Here is a 24,522-nt window from a genome sequence, read left to right on the forward strand (position 1 = left end):
TAGAGAGATTATTCATTACATGTTAAATGTTCCATTTTAATGAAGTCTGCATAATAATGGCATTTTTAATATTTTTAATATTTTAATAATCCCTATGACATGAAAGTTATGAGATGTTCATATTACTTTCCTCATTCTTAAGACATTGGCTTAAATTAAACATATAATAATAGATTGCTCAATACACAGACAGAACGTTAATTTTCTTGCAGGGTTTCTATTACATTTTATTATTCTTTCTCCAAAGCAAGAGGTGATGAGGGTAGCATGGATAACAGTGTGGAATATTGATTAAAGACTAGGATCTAGAACAATGTTTCTCAACCACAACAACTTTGAAGTAGGGGGGTTTCAATTGCAGGCTGAGGGATTCTGGGAGTTGAAATCATATCACTTGAAGATGCTGAGGATGACTAATACTGATCTTGAAGTTCCAGGTACAAGTCCCCCGTCACCTTAGTAGTTTTCGGGGTGAGTTTGGGCCAATCATTCTCAGCCCGATCTATGTCACAAGGTTATTGTAGTGGGGGGAAAGCAGGAAGTAGGAGTATTAATATACAGTATGTTATTTGAGTTCTTGAACAAAAACAAGGATATGAATAAGAAATAAATACTTTTATGAACAAAACAAAATTCTGTTGATGACTTATAATACATGGGAACTAAAATGATTAAGCAGTTGTTCATTGTACTGGAACATACGAAGAAATTCCAGTAAAGGATTACCAAGTGGGAGGACAAGCCACAACAGAAATGAAGTATTTGTCTAAAAGAAAAAAAAAAAGCGGGGGAGACAAGCAGAAAAGTGCATAAAGGACAGGAAGAAATGAAATCAGTTTATTATAGCTGAACTCAGTTGGACTGAGTTTTTGATTGTAAGCTACCCAGAGTTATTACAGTGAGATAGGGGATGCAGAAATGTGTCGAATAAATTAAAAAAAAATAGGGCTGGTCCCTATAAAACTTGTAACAAGTTAATGACAGTGTAGAGATCCTACCTCCATCCCACCAAAAATATCAGTGGTAATAAAGCAAGTCAATGACTCAGTCAAAGGTTTTGACTGCCATGGATGTCATTGATGGGCGCAACATCCTTGTTCTGATAATGGCTAGTATATATAAATTTACAGAGGTAACTGTCAACTATTGCTCAGTAACTTTAAACCTAAAATAACCTGTTTGGCGGGGGTGGGGGGAGACAACATAATTTATCTAATTGATCAGTGCATGAAACTCATTGGAGGGCGGAAACATCTTGTCAATCAAAAAAATAACAAGATTCTCAAATGCTTTCTCATTTTCATTATTTACGTATCTGAAGTACCGCGGTCTGCCTGTATCTCATATACAGGCCTCTAAACATTTGCATTAGTTTGAAATAATGCTTTTCAATAAAAGAAGCAGAACTGTGACTATTTACTTATGAAGCAAAGCAACCTTGTTTTCTTAATCTGCTTGTTAAACCTGCTTACCCTTTTGGACACTGAGAAGCACTAGAAGAGGCACACTGATCTTTCAGCCATGATGTTTCTCCTGAAAAACACATATGAGAAGATGGACTTTAATTGCTGGCATTTAGATTAAAAAGAGACACAAAGAGGTTATCTTGTTTAACTTGAGGAAAGTTAAATGAATGAATACAAATGAATTAAGTCCACAGATGCACAATATATTCTATTAGCTGTATGGTTAGGAAATTAACCAAACAAATTTGTTTCTGAGGTAAAAAGGGAGGTATGAATATGCCTGACTAAACTTTGCTGTAACCCAGATGATTGCAATACAGTTGAGATAAAGTAAAGAGATTAAATCTGACACAAACTGGCAGGGGATTTCCAGAAGGAAGTTAACTTGGGTACTAAAAATCTGGTTACGCTGATCTATAGTTAAAAAAAAAAACCTAAGGAAATAGGATCCTTAAGGTAAAAAGAGTTAATTATTAAGGGAAACAAAATGGAAGCTGCTGGTAGATAGCTTGGAGTCATTAAGAAAATCAGAACTCTTGCCTCAGGCAAGAGAAAGAAATTGAGTTCCCAAACTAAAAAGATTTAACGAAGAGAAACAAATGCGGAGCTATAGATAGACATACATACATACATACGTACATACATGCATACATAGAAGCATACATACATAGACTAAGAAATCAATGCGAAATAGTTCTAAAATTACTCAGGAAGAGCTAAAACATCAGAACCTTGGAAATCTGAATGTGTTTCCCCTCTCCTTTCTCTCTCTATGTCTAATTTGGAAAGGGGCATGACTGAGATGTTTACTCAAATTACTTTCTTGGAATGGACTCAAGCCTCACTCATCTGATAGCAATTCTTCTTTCTGATCTTCAAGACCATTTCCTAGGTCTTCGATATACAGGGAAGATACGAGAAGAACAGACAAAGATTAGTTTGGACAGCAACAGCTAGAAAAAAGATAAGGTTAGCCTAGAAACCTTTTAATCTTAAAGATATAAAAGGAATGCAAGACAAGCTTCAAGTTAAGGAGAGGGGAAAAAACTACTCATGAATAAGCAAAAGATAAAAGTGGTTTTTCCCCCTCCACCACCTTGCCCAACTGTTCCACTTCTTGCAATTGACAAAAGAGATAAAGTAGCTTTAGTGGAACAAAGGCTTCAGGAGTTTTGGTTGGCAACAAACCAACAGAAAAAGACCTAAGTAGGCAGTTTAAAATGAGAAGTCACCTCACAGGGCAGTTACTACAATGCACTTGAGATAGAGCCATTCTTGAAGATAATTGCAGTGATGCAAGCAGTTAAGGAGATTCCATCTCTATTATGTAAGGTACATAGGTTACCAAAAGTTTGTAGAGAAAAAGCACCTTTGGGATAGGTAGGTTACCAAAAAGCTTCCAGGTGGAGATCAAAAGTGTAAACTATCACTTATCAAACCAGGGGTGGGCTTAATTTTTTTTACTACCGGTTCTGTGGGCGTGGCTTGGTGGGCGTGGCAGGGGAAGGGTATTGTAAAATCTCCATTCCCACCCCACTTCAGGGGAAGGTTACTGCAAAATCCCCATTCCCTCCCGATCATCTGGCACTCGGGAGGCAGAGAATAGATGGGGGTGGAGCCTATCAGAGGTGATATTTACCAGTTCTCCAAACTGCTCAAAAGTTTCCGTTCTCCAGAACTGGTCAGAACCTGCTGAAACCCACCTCTTCCATTATTTCTGTCTATCCCAAAAGATCTGGGAGAACAGATGTGCTTTGTATCCTATCTATTAAGCCGCGGGCTTAAAACATATTTATTTAATTGTGCAGGGCTGAGCTAAATTTTAAATTACTGGCTTTTAAATTGGCTTTTATTCTATATTTTTAATTTTAAATTAACAGGCTTTTAGAATAAGTTTTTTAATTGTTTTTATATTCTTTATACTGTATTTATGTGTTTTTAAATGCCTGTACACCGCCCTGAGTCCTTCGGGAGATAGGGCGGTATATAAATTTGATCAATAAATAAATAAATAAATAAATATTAAGCAAAGCCATCTGATAGGATCCCAGAAACATGTCTTTTGTGTCTGCGGTATGGAATAGCACCCTCCCAGAAGTTCAGACTTCCTGAATCCTGCAAGAATCAATGTTTCTCAAACTTGACAGCTTTAAGATGTGTGGACTTCAATTCCCGGAATTCTCTAGCCAGCACTGCTTTAAATGATATCTGGCAACGTGTTTCTTCCCTCAGGCACTGGGAATGTTAAGAGTGTCCCCCATCACACATGAATTTCTGTTTCAGTTAATGTATATCTGTTTCCTCAGTTACGGTATGTGCAATGTCATCCTTATATTTTAAATCTGTACACCACCCAAGTTTGTATTTTGTGTCAGATCCCACTTGTATTATTGTCAAAGAATAGTTCCCAACTATTCTAGCCTTATGATGTTCATTTAATTCTCTCATATATTTTTTCTGAAAATGTTCCTGATACCAGTAATATATCAAAATGCTTTGTCAAAAATTCAACCTCACCTTTGCAAATGATTTTGTAGTTTGTACAGCAATCATTTTTCTCCAAGCAGTCTTCAGAACAGGAGCATAAGACATTGGCCATTCGCTTCTCACCGCAACGGAATTTATTGCAAGACCAACTTTGAGCTATAAAAATGGAAATCATCATTACATATATACATACACCTCTGTTCAGAAAACCTAGATGAAAATGCAAGAAAAGCAATCTTGGAAATAGAATTCAGTGACAAAACATGAGTATTTCTAGAAATATGTTCCTAAAGGTAGATCCATGTGCACATATATCCTTCATGTGTTTTCTTCGTATCTGATGGATAATTTGATTTCTTCTTAAATATGGGAGTGGAAGGTCTTTGCTCTTCAGCAACACTATATATATTGCATTTTCATCTGATTTCTACATGATAGTGATATAAATTCTAGTCTCACCTTAGACATGAAAACCAGCTGGGTGACTTTGGCCAGTCACTGTTCTCAGTCCAAGTCACCTCACAGGGTTGAATGATTTGGACACTGGTGATCTGATTCTATTGAACAGTCATCAACCTCCTGATCACTTGATTTCACCAAAGCATGCATAAAACCAATGCCTATTGATTTCCCTACAGAAAGGAAAATTTAGTTTCTGCTCCATTGATTAAGGTTGATTATGTTTGGGGAAGTAGAATGGTCCATTTGCCTTGAAAAATCATCATTCAGTCTAAGATGAAATTAGCTAATTGGAAAGTTGTACATACTTGGTAGCACACAAATATCCTCATAATCCCGGCAGCAAGCGTTGCGTTCTGTACACTTGTCATCACAACTACAGCCCCACGATGCCTTTCTAATGATTGTCTCATTACATCTGTTTCTGCAGCTTACTAAAGAGAATTTTAAAAAGAGGTAGGCAATTGTTTCCATAACTTCTGAAAATAAGTAAGGTTAATCACCCAAACATCATTTTCTCTCCCTCCCTCCCTCCCTCCCTCCCTCCCTCTCTCTCTCTCTCTCTTCCCCTTCCTTCCCCTCTCCCCCTCCCTCTCCCTCCCTCCCTCTGGAAAGAGAGAGAACATTTTCATTTCAGACAGTGTCTACTTATGTATTTTATATATATATATATATATATATATATATATATATATATATATATATATATATATATATATCAGAAAACAAATATATATATATATATATATATATATATATATATATATATATATATATGTTTTCTGAGGTTTTCACGGGTGTTTGTATATAGGTCTTTGGTTGTTCGGGTTTTCTCCGTGTAAAATTGGAAGTGTCTTGGCGACGTTTCGAAGTCTCATTCGTCATCTTCAGGCTTCAGCTTCGTGCTTCTGGGAGCAATGTGTGATCGCAGCTGTTTCTTCCTTTTAACTGCTAGTGGGGGTTTGAACTGATTGGGTGGGAGCTTGGCTGTGCTCTGATTGGATGGGGGTTTTTCTGTGCTCTGATTGGCTGGGGGTGTGTCCTGTGTTGGTGGGGGCTTGGTTGTGCTCAGTCTAATCTGTGCTGCAGGGGGATTTGAGCTGGTGAGCTGCACTGCTGCTGTTTGGCTTCGTGTTCGTGGTCGTGCTACATCTTCGTAGTGGGTGTCAGTCTGCTGCATGTATGGATTGGAGGGGTTTGAAGTGGCTGATGTTGCAGCTGCGGTCTGGCTTCTGGTCCTTGGTCGTGCTTCCTGATCAGTGTGGGTTTGGGTCTGCTTTCTGGGTGGATGTGTGGTGGTGACATCCTGTGTGGACCTCGTGAGTGTGGGTCTGGTGTCATTCCTCGTGTTAGGGACACGTTTGTCAATAAGGGCAGGTTTCCAAATGGCTGGTAGGCGGGAGGTATCATCTCGTTTGTTCATGCTGTGTGGGCGTTTTTCTATCTCGATGGCTTCTCTGATTATTCTGTTGTTAAAGTGTTCAGTTTTGGCGATAGTTCTGGTCTTTTTAAAGTCAATATCGTGTCCTGTGACTTTAAAGTGTTGGACCAGGGAAGAAGTTGGTTCCTCTTTTTTGAATGAGTTCTTGTGTTCTTCAATGCGTGCACTTATTCTTCTGTTTTTAACCAAATTAACCAACCTACTCCAAGACCCTGCATACAAGCCCCTAAAAACAGACCCCACCACCTACCTAGAAAAAACCACTAGATCCAAAATAAAAGCCTCCCCCATCAGTGAAGAAATCCAACAAAGAATCATTCCCAGAGAGAAATCATCCAGATGCCCTAAGCTCTACGGCCTCCCCAAGATACACAAAGAAGGAACCCCACTCAGACCCATAGTCAGCTCCATAGGCTCACCTCTACAAAACCTAGCCAAATTTCTCGCCAAACAACTACAGCCCTATGCAGAATCCATCGCCTCACACGTAAAAAACTCATTCCAGTTCATAGAGATCATAAAGAAACAAAACTTACAGCCCAGCGACCTACTCGTGAGCTTTGATGTCATATCCCTCTTCACCCAAGTGCCAATCAAAGAAGCCTTGACAGCTATCCAAAACAAATATAACCCCCCCAATCACATACTAGATCTGACCAACCACTGCCTATCCAACACATACTTCATCTATAACGGACAAAAATACAAACAAATAGAAGGCGCACCCATGGGATCACCCCTCTCACCTGTCATTGCCAACCTCTACATGGAACACTTTGAAACCCAAGCACTAGAAAAATCTGATCACAAACCCAAACTCTGGCTCAGATCGTGAGCGACACCTTCATAATCTGGCCACACGGGAAAGAAAAACTTGAAAACTTCCTCACACACCTCAATAGCCTACACCCCAAAATACAGTTCACCATGGAAACAGAAGTTAACAACCAACTTCCTTCCTAGATGTCTTAGTCTACAAGAAACCCAATGGCTCCCTAGGACACACCATCTACCAGAAGAAAACACACACAAACCGCTATCTGCATGCACTCTCACACCACCACCCAGCACAGATCAACTCCGTAGCCAAGACACTCATCTCTAGAACAAAATGCTTAGCTGACGAACAACACCTAAAACCGAACTACACACTCTCACAAACGTACTAACATCCAATGGATTCCAGAGAAATAAGATTACCAAACTAATCCAAAAGAACCCCCACTAAAACCCAAGACAGAGAGCAAGAAAATGGCACAGCCCTCCTCCCATATATAAAAGGCACCACAGACAGAATCAGCAAGATCCTCCACAAACATAACATCAAGACAGCATTCTGCACAAACCAAAAATATCCACCATCCTAAGAAACCCCAAAGACAAAATTGAGTTAGAAAATCAAGGAGTATATGAAATCCCATGCACCGCCTGCCCCACCACATACATTGGACAAACCAACAGAAGAATAAGTGCACGCATTGAAGAACACAAGAACTCATTCAAAAAAGAGGAACCAACTTCTTCCCTGGTCCAACACTTTAAAGTCACAGGACACGATATTGACTTTAAAAAGACCAGAACTATCGCCAAAACTGAACACTTTAACAACAGAATAATCAGAGAAGCCATCGAGATAGAAAAACGCCCACACAGCATGAACAAACGAGATGATACCTCCCGCCTACCAGCCATTTGGAAACCTGCCCTTATTGACAAACGTGTCCCTAACACGAGGAATGACACCAGACCCACACTCACGAGGTCCACACAGGATGTCACCACCACACATCCACCCAGAAAGCAGACCCAAACCCACACTGATCAGGAAGCACGACCAAGGACCAGAAGCCAGACCGCAGCTGCAACATTAGCCACTTCAAACCCCTCCAATCCATACATGCAGCAGACTGACACCCACTACGAAGATGTAGCACGACCACGAACACGAAGCCAAACAGCAGCAGTGCAGCTCACCAGCTCAAATCCCCCTGCAGCACAGATTAGACTGAGCACAACCAAGCCCCACCAACACAGGACACACCCCAGCCAATCAGAGCACAGAAAACCCCCATCCAATCAGAGCACAGCCAAGCTCCCACCCAATCAGTTCAAACCCCACTAGCAGTTAAAAGGAAGAAACAGCTGCGATCACACATTGCTCCCAGAAGCACGAAGCTGAAGCCTGAAGATGACGAATGAGACTTCGTCAAACGTCGCCAAGACACTTCCAATTTTACACGGAGAAAACCCGAACAACCAAAGACCTATATATATATATATATATATATATATATATATATATATATATATATATATATATATATATATATAAATAAAAAAGGACAACAATACATAACATACATTGACATAAAATATATATTCCTTTTTTACATCAGCTTCGTTTCCTTATTCTTCTCATATTTACATCCTTATTCCCCCTCTCATTTCATTTAATTATACTTTTCTTTTTTGTCCCTATCTATATGCATGCTTTATGCAATGAATTATATAAATTCCAACTCTGCCAATATGCCAGAACATAAATTAGATAAATTAGTCACTTCTCTATCACTTCTCTCTAATGTCCAAGGTTATCTTGAATCACCAACAGTACTTAGGAATTAATTTTCATATCTCACTTCATCAATAAGCACACTAATGCAATTAAGCAGTAACAGGCAGAGTGCAGACCTAGCTAATAAACAGCTAAATTAATATTAATTGCTATGACTCCAGTTACCTTTTGAAGGCCTAATTGTATCTGTGTCTTCACACTATTCCTCATTAGCATGAAACCAGGCACTATAATATAAATATGGAATTCACTTGATTTGAAAATCTACTGGGACTAAATCTAGGCTTAAACTAGATTGACTTTCATTTTTGGAGACTTCTGCATCCTGCTTTTAATGCAATATGCACGATCAATATAGGGTAGAACACAGCCATACCCACCAGTGACAAAAGTAAAAATCTCTAACTTCTTTTCAATTTACTCAAGGGATGTTAACATGAGATGCTATGATTCATTCTAGATGCATGTAGAGACCTAGGAGCTGAAAAGAGCACGGTCACACATTCTGAATATTTAGTCCCTAGAACGCTATCTTGAGTTTCTTTCTATAACTTTATTCTCTTCTTCCTTTATGCTTGCTAGGAATGTTAATCCTACCCTATTCTTTTAGATAAGGCTAAATCAAATGTGACAGATTTCATCTATCCTTTTGTCTGTCCATCTATCGTCTCTCACTTAAATTTCATCAGGAACATTGTAACACCAGGAGATGGAATGTAAACAGAGCACTCCACCAACCACGCTAAGAAGCAAACTCAGTGCTTCAGCTGAATAGTTCTGTTTCCCCATGTCTTTTCAATCAAGCATTTTGTGTACCTTATCATTCTTCTGTAGGAACTTCCTCTAACAACTTGTACAATACTTCTTAAACAGAGCTCTTTCTTATTTCTTATTTATTTTATTTGTCACAACATCATACAAAAAGATTATGTAGTATATACACATATAAACATATATAGGAAGAAGAAAAGAAAAACAATAGGACAGGAACGGTAGGCACGTTTGTGCGCTTATGCACGCCCCTTATGGTCCTCTTAGGAATGGGGTGAGGTCAATAGTAGAAAGTTTTTGGTTAAAGCTATTAGGATTATGGGAAGAGACCACAGAGTCAGGTAAAGTATTCCAAGCACTGATGATTCTGTTGCAGAAGTCATATTTTCTGCAATCTAGATTAAAGCGGTTTACATTAAGTTTAAATCTATTGGTTGCCCTTGTATTATTGCAATTAAAGCTGAAGTAGTCTTTGACAGGAAGGACATTACAATAGATGATTCTGTGAGTTAAACTTAGGTCTTGTCGAAGGCGACGGAGTTCCAAGTTTTCTAAGCCTAGGATTTCAAGTCTGGTGGGATAAGGTATTTTGTTGTTTTCAGAGGAATGGAGAACTCTTCTTGTAAAATATTTCTGGACACGTTCAATTGTATTGATGTCAGAGATGTGGTGAGGGTTCCAAACAGGTGAGCTGTATTCTAGAATTGGTCTAGCAAATGTTTTATATGCTCTGGTTAGTAGTGTGGTGTTTTTGGAAAAGAAGCTACGCAAAATTAGGTTTACAACTCTTAGAGCTTTTTTTTTAGTTGCAGTGGGCTTTGGCACTTAGATCATTTGACATGAAAACTCCAAGGTCTTTAACGGGATGGGGGTCGTCTGTAAGGTAATGTCCATCTAGTATGTACTTAGTTTTAGAGTTCTTTTTTCCTATATGTAAGACTGAGCATTTGCTGGTTGAAATTTGGAGCTGCCAATTTTTAGACCAAGCGGTTAGATGGTCAAGGTCGTTTTGAATGATAGAAGTGTTGTCTGTGGTGTTAAATAGTTTGACATCGTCAGCAAAGAGAACACAATTACTTGAGATATGGTCACAAAGATCATTAATGTATAGAATAAAGAGTGTTGGTCCAAGGACGCTGCCTTGAGGAACGCCACTCTTGACAGGAACAGGATTTGATAAAGCATTGCCAATTTTGACCACTTGTTGTCTGTTAGACAGAAAAGCAGATATCCATTTGTGGAGGGGTCCTGAGATGCCATAGGATGTCAGTTTAAGGAGAAGTTTATCGTGTACTACTGAGTCAAAAGCTTTGCAGAAGTCTATGTAGATTGCATCTATTGATTTGCCTTGATCTAGATTTGAAGTCCATATGTTTTTGCAGTGGAGAAGTTGTAAGTTACATGATACAAGTTAATGTATTGAAACGTAACATTTTAGATTATTCTAATCTGCAGTGCTCATTACTTTATGTTCCTATAATTAAAGGACTATCTAGTGCTCAAGTCCAGTTTAGAGCTAATGGACAACAAAAAACAATAAGAGCTTTGGAATTGCTAATCACCAAGAAATCTGAGTGGGCAAGCCAATTGCCTGTTGTCAAGTTGTGGTAGGTTGTGTTGAATTTCTACTTAAATTGCAGTTATTAATTCTAAGCATTATCAGACAACAGCATCTGAGTGAACTTGTCTGGGCTCAGATACTAAGCAGAGTTTTGCATAGTTAATACAGAAGACTACTAGGAAATCCAGGCCTGTAGGTCATAGGCTAGACTAAAAAGTTGGGGGGAAAAAACCATTGGAAAAATACACTGGTCTACATAAACGTGATCAGGACCCAAAAGCATTTTGATTTGTTCATATTGCTTTTATCAATCTATGTCTCTGCATTTAAATTAGCATATATTATTAGCATATATATTAAAATATATGTGAATGTTTGTTTCCACACAAAAAGCAATACACCATGGCTGGTATTATTTAACCAAACATATCTGATGTCTACATTCTCCCTAAGTTTTTTCTAACAAAATTTATTGAAAGAGAATGGGGAAATTTTACAGAAATCCCACAATTATCTCTTATGTTATTGACACAGAGATCTTTTCAGTCTTTTACTAATTGTCTCTGTATGAATTTGTAAAGAAGCTGCTGTCTTATTGGTGAATAAAGACTGTCCATGTGGCCAGGATGTGAATCTCTCTCAAGCTTTCACTTCAGAAAGCTGAAACTGAAACTTTCTTGTGAAAATTGAGATGGGTGACCAACAAAACTCTCATAGTCCTGGGAAATAAAATAAAATAATAAACTAGAATAGAATCCTAGAAGTCAGAGGCAAATGATTTCTACAGTGTTGTCAAGAACAGATAGGTATGTGAATGTTGTCACCATGAGTTAAGCTTGAATCAAATTAATCTTTATGTGAAAAAGGCTAGCTACACCTTAAATACAGGTATATCAACTCGGTGACATGGCCTTTTCTTAACCGTTTTGGTTCAATTGAAGTAAACATACCTTTTGATGGCTCAGATTCCTTCAGTCCAAGCCCTAAACCTAGTCCAAGGGCTACAGCCACCAAAGAAATGAAAAGAACCTATTAACAACAGGAAGAATAAATTAAAAATACATCATGTTGTACTTACATTCTCAACAAGAAAATCAACAAAAAGAAACAGTACATGTTCAACGTCAAGGTCCTTAGAATTAAAAGGAGATATTTTTCAAAGCAAGGACCTGCTTACCTCACTAAATTCGGTCAGTTTTGAGTGAACCTTCTTGTTAGTGTATCAATGATTTATCAAAAAAGGTAATGGGATTTTTTTAGAATCCCGTGATATAAAGAAAAGTGAGGGTAAATTACCAGTGCAGTTAAAATAATTACAAACTAAAATAATCCAAGGTTTTGATTTTATTTTATTTTATAATGGAAGTTTAATCTTTAATCTGGATTCAGGCTTAATAGGGAATTGGGTTTTTTTTAAAAAAGTATGCAGATAATTTCACTTTCTTTGTGACTATCAAAGAAAATGGTTCAGATTAACCTAATGAGGCCAAAGTGTTACATGACTCCAAAGCACTGAATTACACTGAAACAATTTCTGTTTTTCTCACAAATAGGAAAAACAGGTGAGGTAAGCCTAACATCTTTAAAATAGCAGATAATTATGATAGTCAGAGATAGTCCCAAGATCTAGCCAACCTTGTCTGTCCTCCAAAAGCTGAGCATACTCAGACTTTAGCACAGTAGCTGAGTATCCACTAACTTATGGAATGTTCCAGAACTATAAATTGGAAGTCAAAATTCTTCCCAGAATAAGGGAACAGCAAACTACTTTCCTAATGTCAAGGAAATTATTTCCTTGTGTGCATGTAGCTACTAGAAATCAAGTTCAACTACAGGAAGACTTTATCTTTCTTGAGTCCATTACATCTTTTCTATAACTCTACAGCCAAATATCTTAAAATATTTTTATGATATACTGTATCTTAAAAGAAAAAATACCTTAAAAGAACACAAAGCAGGAGCTAAACAATGATTGCCCATGCATGTTACAATGGAATATAATTTCTCATATGTCTGAACTAAATCAGTTAGCACACCTAAACATTTAAAAAAAAACTTTTCTACTTGTTGAATGATGCATGGTACTATTTCAACTAGCAGACAGACATTATGTTTCTATTTTAAGTGAACAGAGTTGTATACTACCAGAACCTGGAAATTCTATATGTGACCTTTCTCCAATGGTATAAATATTCACAATAAATATTTCTGCTGTAGCTACGTAAGTTTAAACAAATAGTATTTCCTCTCCCTATGCAAATTAAAAATAGTTGTTATTTGCTACATAAAAGAAGAGATGTAGCTATGAGTCATAAGTAATCATAATTTCAAGTGATCATAATGCCATTCAAAATATGTTAAAGAACAATGGATAAGATATACAAAAAGAACAAAAAACTGCCAGTCTGCGAACTGGAGGAGAGAAATGAATGTCTATTCTGAAATGCCAAAAATGACAGCTAATTCATTAGGGTGAATTTGGGAGTAATTGAACTGACTATCCACTTATGCTCAGTCTTTACATTACAAAATACCAGAAGTCTTTAGAAACAAAAGAGACTTCCTTCCCCATAATAAGGAAGCTAGTTTTGGATAAACTTTCCCAAGAAATATCTTGCTTTCCAGATATACTAGATTACAACTCCCATCATTTCAGCAGGGACTATGCTGGCTAAGGATGAAAGGAGATGTAAACAAAGACACCTGGAGAACCATAAGCTCAGGTAAAACTCTATCAATTCATCTATTTTTTTCTGCAATTTAATTTGATTTTTCTTTTTGGTTTGAATACAATTTTACAATCTGTACAATAATATAGTTAGTCAATCCATGACCCATGGCCCTCAATAGAGACCTGGTGAATAACTCTTCCTTCTCCTCCTCTTCACATAACTGCCTGCACAAGTGCTGGGAAAAGGGAGACATATACCATGAGAATGGGGACTCGGTGGCTCAGGGGCTAGGACGTTGAGCTTGTCGTTCGAAAGGTCGGCAGCTCAGCGGTTCAAATCCCTAGTGCTGCCGTGTAATGGGGTGAGCTCCCGTTACTTGTCCCAGCTTCTGCCAACCGAGCAGTTTTGAAAGCACGTAAAAATGCAAGTAAAAAAAAGGGACCACCTTTGATGGGAAGGAAACAGCGTTCCGTGTGCCTTTAGCATTGAGTCTTGCCGGCCACATGACCACAGAGACGTCTTCGGAGCACGCTGGCTCTTCGGCTTTGAAACGGAGATGAGCACCGCCTCTACCTCTACCTCTACTATACCATGAGAACAACTGTACCCTTGGCCCCAACTCTAGTGTGTCCCTAAGAACCGCCTCCTTCCAGAGAGGAAGAGGGCCAGAAGTGGTATTCAGCAGGTTCTGATCAGTTCTGGAGAACCAGTAGCAGAAATTTTGAGTAGTTTGGTCCTACCCCCATCTATTCTCTACCTCATGAGTCCCAGATGATCAGTAGGAAATGGGGATTTTGCAGTAACCTTCCCCTGGAGTGGGGAGGGAATGGAGATTTTACAGTATCTGTTATGTCCTGCACCGGCAGTGGCGGCCCCTAGTGGTGGAGATGGTTTCTTGTTCTGTTCTGATTGGCTCCCGCTTTTGGAGCTGCATAAAAAGAGGGCTGTCAAAGCAGGCCTGGTCTGCTGGTTGTTGCTGGTCTCTGTGAGTTAAAATAAACGTTATGTGTGAACATCTGTGGAGCCTCAATTATTATGGAACCCACAGAATATAATACTGGTGACGAGGACTGAGGAAAGTACGTGAGTTGCTGAGCTGCTGAGCGAGCCAAAGTGTGAATTTCTCCTCAGAGCTATTCAGATCCCTGGCCTACAGAGCAAACCATGGCATCGCCTCAGAACTTTGTGCCTTTTAACCCAGTGACCGAATCGTGGGAGGCATTTGTAGCCCGTTTTGACTGCTTTCTTATTGCCAATGAATATACAAACCTATCTAGTGAAAGGAAGCGTGCTTATTTCCTGGGTTTCTGTGGGGCAGAAATGTTCGAGACAGCCATGACATTGATGGCCCCCCAGTCAATTCATGCAGGGACTTGGGATGACTTCATGGCTAAATTAAAAAGACATTACGCCCCGACACCCTCCAGGATCGCCCGCGGCAGCTGTTTTACCATAGGGATCAGGCTGAGGGGGAATCGATAAACCAGTATGTAGCCGCTTTACGTAAAGTGGCGCGCCATTGCGAATTTGTTGATCTGGATGATTACCTTTTGGACCGGCTCGTCAGCGGTGTCCGGGATGAACGCCTCAAGCGGCGTCTCATCGCTAAGCAGGACCTCACATTTCAGATGGCATTAGATGAGGCATGTGCCTCAGAGCTGGCCACCCTCTCATTAGCTGATATGCCTCGAGGGCAGAGCCCACAGATAGCAAAAGGAGCAACAATTCATTTCAACAAAGCTGATCCACTATATGAGGAGGAGGAGGAGGAAGACGCTGTCCATCGCCTTAAAGAGGTTAAGAAACCAAATACTCATGCGGGAGATAGCCTCCCTCTGACTGGCTGTTTTGGGTGTGGGGGAAATCATATGCGAGCCGCCTGTAATTTCAAAGACGCAATTTGCCGCCGTTGCGGCCGACGGGGCCATATTGCCCGGGTTTGCCGATCGGTCCAGCCTGAGAGGGTTCCACAAAAGGGTCCGTCAGCCGGCCTTTCTCTTGGAAGACGACCTCACCTGAGATCCAGGAGGCCGCAGGATGACTGCTATGCCATTTTCCGTGATGAGATGCGAGGAACAAGGATCAGGTGGCGATCTGAGGAACCGATCCAGCAGAAAATCCGAATTTCCGTCCTGATCGAAGGGCGGCCATGCTTGATGGAAGTTGATACCGGATCTGCAACTTCCATAGTCTCCTGGAGCACGATAAAGCATCTGGTGCCTACTATTGCTAAGAAGTGTCGGAAGCCTTGTGCGCTGTTATTAAAAGACTATCAGGGACGCCAATTCCCATTGTGGGTAGTGGGAAATTCAGGTACAATTCAAGAAATTTGTAGGCCGCCTATCACTGGTAGTTGTAGATGGCTCATTGCCTAGTCTTCTGGGGCTTAATTGGTTCGAAGCCCTGGGTTTGACTATTCAGGGTGTTAACTCGATTGGAGCTAGTCAGCTGGATACACTGGTCAGGGAATTTCCCACTGTGTTCGATGGCCAGTTGGGAAAATATACCGGAATGCCTGTTTCATTTAACTTAGACCCTAGGGTGGTGCCGCAGATTAAAACCGCGCCAGGTGCCATTTGCCCTGAAGCCTAGGGTGGATGCAGAATTGGACAAACTCATTGCCCAGGGCGTTTTAGAACCAGTAGATTATGCCCAATGGGAGACCCCCATTGTGACTCCCATTAAGGCGGATGGTTCAATCCGCATCTGCGCGGACTATAGGGCAACCATTAATCGAGCATTACAAGCCCATGCATATCCAGTGCCAGTGGTGCAGCATCTGCTGCACTCCTTGGGGCAAGGATCCATCTTCGCGAGGCTTGACTTAGCACAGGCATACCAACAATTGCCTGTGGATGAGTCCACAGCAGCAGCACAGACGATTGTCACTCACCGAGGGGCGTTCAAGTGTCGCCGCCTCCAATTTGGCGTCAGTGTGGCCCCAGGGTTGTTCCAATGCCTCATGGAACGCCTACTCCACGGAATACCCGGGGTGGTGCCGTATTTCGATGACGTGTTGGTTTCGGCAGCAAGCACTCCGGAACTGATGTCCAGACTACGCCAGGTGCTAGTTAAGTTCAGGGATGTGGGGCTCAAAGTTAAGAAAAGCAAGTGTGTAGTTGCTGTGCCCCAGGTAGAATTCCTAGGGTTCCTAGTGGATAGGTCGGGTTTACACCCCACTACGGCCAAGACCAAGGCAATCCTTGATGCGCCGACACCCCGCAACAAGTCAGAGTTACAGGCATTCCTGGGGCTCTTAAACTTTTACGCAATCTTTCTGCCACACAAGGCTTCGGTTGCAGAGCCTCTCCACCGCCTGTTGGATAGCAGGTCCCCGTGGGTTTGGAATGCGAATGCTGCTGCTGCTTTCCAGGCTGTCAAGCAACTCTTGGTGTCTAACGCAGTTCTTACACAGTTCAACGAAAACCTGCCGCTTGTCCTCTCCTGCGATGCGTCTCAGTATGGGGTTGGCGCTGTGTTGAGTCATCGGCTGCCCAACGGGTCGGAAGCCCCGATTGCATTCTTTTCTCGAACCTTGGCTGCCGCGGAACGCAACTACTCACAGTTGGATAAAGAAGCATTGGCGTTGGTTGCGGGGGTCAAGTGGTTCCATGAGTATCTCTACAGTCACCCGTTTGAACTTGTTACAGATCACAAGCCGCTGTTGGGGATTTTGGCTGGGGATAGACAGACTCCGCAAGTACTATCACCAAGAATGACCAGATGGTCGGTGTTCCTGGCAGCTTATTCCTATTCCCTGGTCTATAGGCCTGGGAAACATTTGGGCCATGCTGACGCGCTGAGCCGTTGCCCATTGATGACCAAGGTGGAAGACCCGGCTCCAGCGTCCCATGTTTTTCTGATTGACGGTTCCGCCTTTCCCGTTACTGCTTGTGACATTGCTAGAATGTCTGGCTTGGACAGAGTCATCTCAAAAGTTCTTGATTGGGTTCTCCGTGGATGGCCCCAGGGTCCTGTCAGCCCTGAATTGCAGCCTTATAAGCGAAGGCAGCACGAGCTCTCTACCCAACAGGGTTGCCTCCTCTGGGGGCATAGGGTTGTAGTTCCGCCCCCCCTCCGACAGTCCATTCTAGGGACACTTCACCAAGGTCACCCGGGCATTGTTAGGATGAAGGCCCTGGGTAGGAGCTACCTGTGGTGGCCAGGACTAGATAAAGACATAGAGGCCTGTGTGTCGGCCTGTCACCGGTGTCAGGAGACAAGACCGCTGCCGCCTAAGTCTCCCCCTAGAGAGTGGGAGGAGCCTAGGGGTCCTTGGTCCCGCATCCATATAGATTTTGCGGGCCGTACCAGGGCAAGTATTCTTAGTGGTCGTCGATGCTTTCAAGTGGGTGGAAATCGCACTAATGCATTCCACCACTTCAGAAGCCGTCATTAGAACTTTGCGACGGTTGTTTGTAACCCATGGGTTACCCGACCTTGTGGTCTCGGACAACGGGCCACAGCTAACGTCCGCCCACTTTGAGTCATTCTTAGCGGGCCTAGGAATACGCCATGCTCTCATTTCCCGTTCATCCGCCAGTAATGGCCGGGTAGAACGAGCAGTCCGGTCAGTGAAAGAGGCATTGGCCAGGTCGGGCCCAGGGGGCTGGCAGGAGAGGTTGGATGAGTACCTCCTGGGGCAGCATTCCACACCGTGCCCACTTACGAATAAGAGCCCAGCAGAGTTACTCATGGGCAGGCGTTTGAGGACCACACTTGATAGATTGCACCCCCAATACTCACCTAGTCAGCCATTGGACTCCATGGGGGCAAACAGGAGATTTGATTTGGGGGAGGCGGTGTATGCCCGGAATTACAGCGGCCACCCCCTATGGTTCCCAGGAAAGATCGTGGGAATCACCGGCCCGTGCTCATACAGGGTCGAGTTAGATGAGGGTAGAGTGTGGCGCAGACATTGTGACCAGCTCAGGGCCCGGCGTCAGGTTGGGGATGGGCAGCTGCCAGAGTGGGGCACTCAGGAAGAGCCAGGAGGTAGCCCAACCCAATCATCCCGGGCAGAGGAGCTAAGCTACAAGGGAATAAGACGCCCAGCCCCTGTACCTGATAACCGAGAGGAAGCCTTGTCTGCTCTGCCGGTGGAGGGGCTAGGGGTCCCTGGGCCGGAGACGTCCCCCACAGAAGAGGCTGAGGAGTTGGGTCAGCCAGTGACCATGGCTACAACGGAGCCACGAAGGTCCAGCCGAATCAAGCGGCGCCCAGCGTATCTCCAGGATTACGATTGTGCAAGCTAGGGGGAAAGAAGTGTTATGTCCTGCACCGGCAGTGGCGGCCCCTAGTGGTGGAGATGGTTTCTTGTTCTGTTCTGATTGGCTCCCGCTTTTGGAGCTGAATAAAAAGAGGGCTGTCAAAGCAGGCCTGGTCTGCTGGTTGTTGCTGGTCTCTGTGAGTTAAAATAAACGTTATGTGTGAACATCTGTGGAGCCTCAATTATTACGGAACCCACAGAATATAATAGTATCCTTCCCCTGTCATGCCCACCAAGCCACGCCCACCAAACCACGCCCACAGAACCGGTAGTAAAAAAAAATTGAATCCCACAACTGAAGAGGCCTCACCTGTCAATTGCTGATACCTCTCCAGCCAGTCCTAACTCACCAGCAGACATCCAAATTGTTTGGATGTAAGCACAGTTGTGGTTACACTTAGTGATCATTTCACTTTATGACCAAGTTGCCCGTCCCAATCGTGCTCAGTAAACGAAGAATATTGTAATTCTCTGCTTTTTCTCAGAGGAAAAATTGGGAAACTGTGATGCATACATGTGTATGATCAACATACAGCGGCCGCTTGATGGGTTTTGCGGGTGGAGAGTTCCGCCCTGCGGTCCTCCGTTCGGAGACCGTCTGCTACATCTGAAGGTATGATGTTGGAGGGAGAAGCTAGAGTGGCAATTGGGGTGTCTACGGTAGGGACCTTGAGGAGGTCCTCCAGATCTTGATCCGTCATGTACATCTTTTTGTCTGCGCCACTGGGATTAGGAATGGCGCCTGGGTGACCCCATTGACGTTGGATGGTGTCCAAGAAAAGCTTGGGTGAAGGAATTACCCGTTGCTCTGAGACTGGTTCAGTAAAAAGGAATTTGTTGGGGTCTGACGGATCTGAATCTCCCTCAGATTGGCGTAAGGCAACCCCCATGTTGGCCGTAACTTTCGCCTTGTGTAGCAATGTGTAGAAAAGTTCATGGCGAAAAAGGCCGGTAGGAGCAGGCTTGTCTGGGGTAGACTCTTCGTCCTCAGACAGATTATACTCTGCTATATCTTCCTCCCCCAAAAAGGAGTCCTCACTATGATGTGAAGGGGTTGGAGATCGTGTGCGCCGTGCGCAAGGTCTGGGAGGGTGGCTCTCAAAATGGGGTCTTTGGTCAGAACTGCCCGAAGGGGATGGAGCTGGGAAACCTCTCTGAGTGAAAGCATCGTCAATGCCTTGAGAAATGGTTTGCATAATAAGATGACGTATATCCTGAGAAATGGCAGGATTACTGTCCTCTCTATGGGAGACTGCCGCTGCTGTGGGAGTGAAGGTGGCAGAAGGTGCCTGATGTGGAGGCTCAGGCATGGCTGTAGAAGAATCTCCAAAAACTGAACAAATTGTTTCCTGGTTTCCTCCTGAACTACTAGGGATAGTGGGAGACCATCCAGGCTGATTTAAAAGAGGAGAATCTTCAATTAGTGGGACAGAAGTTTCCCTGCCTTCCTCAGCTAATTTTAGTTTTGCTTTATCAAATTGCCTATCCAAGGCCCGTTGTCTTCTGGAGGCATCTCTCTCTGCAGCAGCAGAGGATTGGAGAGAAGTAGAAGACTTGGATTTAGTGGCAGAGGCCTTTGATTTGGATCTGCTCTTGTGAGGGGGAGGAGCCACGTTAGTAAGGTGTCCTGGGGAGGGCGAGGCAGAAGCCCGGGAAGGAGATTTGCTGCGATCCGCCATCTTGGAAATGAGGCCTAGTGGTTATTAGAGGCCTTGGAATATATGCCCAAATAATATAGTGGCCCTGATCTGAGAATCCTGGAATAAGATCAAACACAAGGGCCAGTTAGCACCAAGCTGCCACCACAGCTGGATTCAAGGCATTCAAAGCTGCATGGGGGGTTGCTTGGGGAGGAGGGGGTCCCCAAATGGCTTGAAGCAGGCACCGCTGCTCCTATGGCGCCCTTTTTATTGCAGCGTTGGCAGGGGGAACTAGCCTCCGTCACCACGGATCTTTCTCCTTCCCTGCAAGCACGAAGCCGACACCACTTCCCTGCATATGTGAACTCTGAGTGATCATGCTTGAATTGTATTATGGCATTGCCATTCCTAGCATCTTTACTTGATAGTAAACCACTTAAACATGAACTTTCTTTTGAGGAAGCTTATTTCAGATTAGGGTACAGCTGTGATACGTTCCAATGAAATCCCTCTAAAATCAACTCAACTCAGCTTTCCAGTTTAGAATTGCAGTGAAAATCCAATGTTTCTGAGATCGGATTATTTTCTTTAGACATCACTGCACTGTCCAAATATTGGTCATAGTTCCGGTTCATAACTCAAGAATGTAAATGTTATTCAGATAAAGCTTTGTAAATACACACACACACACACACACAGAAGGAGAGAGAGAACTTCTTTCACAATTATTGAGTAACCTGCTATCTAGAACAACAGAAGCAGGAACAGACTGACCCAGCATGCTTCACTGAACTCTGAGTCGTAGAGGACAAATGTGAGCAGAAAAGAGACCTACCTTTCTACTGTTACAACAGAAAGGAGGAAGTCTTGTAGTAGCATAAAAGCCAAATCAAGACTACATCATATCCTTAAGACTACAGCATTGCTGTCTAATAAGAATAAGAGCTATATTCAGTCAATTAAAGTGGGATGAGGAGCGTATATACAGAGTTAATGCAAGGAGGAAATTGTCAACATTGGTCAAATATATATATTTTTTTCACTGCCATGTACAGTCATCATCTTTATAAACACTGAGAGCACGTCTATTTTCATTCAAAACCAGGCAGTAAAAATGTTCTTATCAACCATATTAAGAGTAGTAAATCCAAATTTAAAACATAGGGAAAAAAACCAAAATAATGTCTTTAGCAATATTGTATTTGTCAATTAGGTCACTGGGGAAAATATGGTGTGACATATTCACCAAACTACACAAGACTATGTGCAAGCCCCAAAGCCCCCTATTAGGGAAATGTTTCCTAATTAATCCCAATAGTAAATGAGAGGTTGTAGAAAATTTCCACTGATGAATAGCTCCTGTAAGTAAATAGCATGAATTTTCCCAAAATACGTGGAATAATTTTAGGTGGCTTTAATATTTCAATGGGTTCCTGATTCACTTTTGGATGAGTCCTTCAGAACTTTAGCATGGTCTGGATCCAGATCTTTATTATTTAAATCCCATTGGATGGTAAACCTACTTAGGGTTAGGATTAGATTTAGGGTTCGGGTTTGGGTTAGAGCCCCATGAATTCATAGAGCAAAATGGATGTCGCCAATGAATTTTCAGCGCATCGGTATGCTTAGAAGGTATCTATGCCTTACCTTCTGCAGACTCATCTCTCCCTTCTGTTTCCTGATGCTCCCAAAAGGGTTCCTTGGATATTCTTGACTAAGCAATAGAAGGGGACAACAATGAACACTCCTTTTTAACAAAGAGGGAGGTATTAGCCCAGCCACAAGGGATTGCTGGAAGTGGAAATAGTAATGACTGTGGTTTTTTTCACTATGTACCGCTATACCTTATCCAAATGCCCATTTCAGCTGAGATCCTACTTATGCACTTCACGGGGCATAAATCCTAATTAATGTACCAAGCTTAGCTTCTACGTGGAACTGCAGTCTTCCTTGCCAGCTCCGTGCATTAAGGCAGATGCATATTATCAAATATTTTCCTCCTGTGCCAGAATAATATATTTTTATTCTAACAAAATGACAGAGAAATGATCACAAGATAAATTTTATTTATTTATTTAAATTGATTGATGATTGAATTGAATTTATTATGTTGCCTATGTGAATCTTGTGACTTTGGGCAGCTCAGAATGCAAAACATAAAAAGAAGAAATATATTCTTATATTCAATCAAGCCATACACATTTACTGACAACCTAGTATGTATACCTGACAAAAAAGTCAGATCTTCAAGAAATTCCCAAAGGCTATTAAAATCAAGAGTACATTTACAAGGGGCCCCCTAAAGCTTTTAAACACTTAATATTTGAAATCAAAATTACTTCAGCTACACTGTGATTGAATTTAACGCATACATTTATATTCCTTTGAATTCACAATGGTGAAATACTATTCCATCCTTCATTCTCCTTACAACTGTGTAGAATAGGTTGGGCTAAGAAATATTGACTGGCTCAAAGTCCCCCAGAAGATGCTATAGTTTAGAGCAGCGGTTCTCAACCTTTGGGTCAGGACCCCGTTGGAGGTCGAATGACGATTTGCCAGGGGTCGCCTAAGACCATCAAAAATATGGGAAGTATACTTGCGAGTCGAAGAATCACGCTCCAATGGTTGACTCCACAAGCCAGCTGCAGGCTCTTCAAATCGCTAGCCGAATTCAGCTTCAGGCGCGATGAATTAAAAAAGAGAGAAATCTTTGCTCTGATGTCTCCCTCTCAAGCCAGCTGCAATCACTCCCAATCGCTAGCCTAATCTGGCTTCAGGAGCGATAAACTTAATAGGGGAGGAGTCTCCGCTTTAATGCCTCCGTCCTCAAGGCAATCGCAAGTAGTTCAGATCGCTAGCCAATACGGCTTCAGGCGCGATAAATTCAAAACGAAAATAATTTTATGGTTGGGGTCACCACATCATGGGGAATTGTATTAAAGGGGTCGCCACATCGTGGGGAATTGTATTAAAGGGGTCACAGCACTATAAAGGTTAAGAACCACTGGTTTAGAGTATAAGAATGTAGAAAAAATGAACAGAAACTCATTTTTCTTGTTTTGCTCTTCACAAAATTAATTCCACAGGGCAATCAAAAACAAGCTTCATTTCCAAATGGCTGTAGATAATAAAAGAGTGGTCAACAGTAAGTGGAATAATTCACTTGATCACCATGTCTCGGAAGAGAACATTAACCAATAATCTATACCTTAGATAAGCAACAGGTAACAATATCACTCTCATTTGTTTGGATATGAGCTTTTCTTCACCTGTGCTTCAATCATCTATCCATGCTGTTGAGATTGCCTGTGTCAGTCATTTGAGTAATCTCTCAAATGTAGAAGATGAGTGGTACAGTATATCTATTGGGATATGCTCCAGAAATCTATCAGGATTCAATAGTCACTGTAGGGTAGCCTTATTTCCAAAAGGTAAGATAATTTCAAAATGTAAAAATAATCTTTTTATTCATTTTATTCATTTTTATTATTAGACATGTATCTCACCTTTGCTTTCACAACTTTAAAAATAGCTGATAATACTTTAGACTTATTTCCTGTCTTTACTTTGTACAACTCAAGGCAGTGTGTATAATGTTTCTGCCTCCTGTTTTCCCTGTAACAATAATTCTATGAGGGGATTTGGGCTGAGGGAAAATGATTTGCCTAAAAGTTACTCACCAACTTTCATATCTAAGACAGGCCTAGAACACATGGTCTTCCAGTCCACCATTTTAACCTCTACACCAAACTGACTCTTCTAGTCCACCCAGGGCAGGGATCAGACCATCCCTGACAAATGATTGTCCAATCGTTGCTTGAAAATCTCTAGAATTTCTAGTTCCCATTATTCTAGAAGGCAAGGCTTTCCATTGCTTATTTGACACAGCTCTCATGTCAGGAAATTCATCCTTATTTCAAGATTGAATCTTCCTCTGTAAACCTTCCAACAAACAAAAATAGCAATCACCTTTATACCATTTGTTTAATGAGACAAATTCTCTTCCATCCACTGGTTTTTGTCTTCTTCATCAGTCCTTTAGAAACCTACAGTTTTGTTGGAACCAGACAATTCTGTCTTAAGAAATCATTACTAAAGAAACAGCAGCTTTGTACACTATATAAAACTGGCTAAAATGTTTGACCAGTAAAAAGATATAAAATACAAGTAGTACTCCA

At 41.8% G+C, this 24,522-nt stretch overlaps 1 protein-coding gene across 4 annotated transcripts in view; it reads right to left on the reverse strand.

Annotated features, from left to right (window-relative positions):
* The window catches only part of ENPP3 (ectonucleotide pyrophosphatase/phosphodiesterase 3), a 93,812-nt gene that overhangs the window by 66,911 nt on the left and 2,379 nt on the right, over positions 1 to 24,522 (reverse strand). For 3 of the 4 annotated variants that reach the window (XM_058171742.1, XM_058171733.1, XM_058171749.1), the window contains exons 2-5: positions 11,711 to 11,789; positions 4,721 to 4,846; positions 3,984 to 4,109; positions 1,473 to 1,533 (exon numbers count right to left, since the gene is read on the reverse strand). In XM_058171742.1, the coding sequence (XP_058027725.1) occupies positions 1,473 to 1,533; positions 3,984 to 4,109; positions 4,721 to 4,846; positions 11,711 to 11,789 (392 nt within the window). Of the gene's footprint in view, positions 1 to 1,472; positions 1,534 to 3,983; positions 4,110 to 4,412; positions 4,681 to 4,720; positions 4,847 to 11,710; positions 11,790 to 24,522 lie in introns of those variants that run through there. The other variant, XM_058171758.1, reaches the window with a different exon arrangement.

This window comes from Ahaetulla prasina, chromosome 1 (genome assembly GCF_028640845.1).
Source record: "Ahaetulla prasina isolate Xishuangbanna chromosome 1, ASM2864084v1, whole genome shotgun sequence".
Lineage (NCBI taxonomy): Eukaryota > Metazoa > Chordata > Lepidosauria > Squamata > Colubridae > Ahaetulla > Ahaetulla prasina.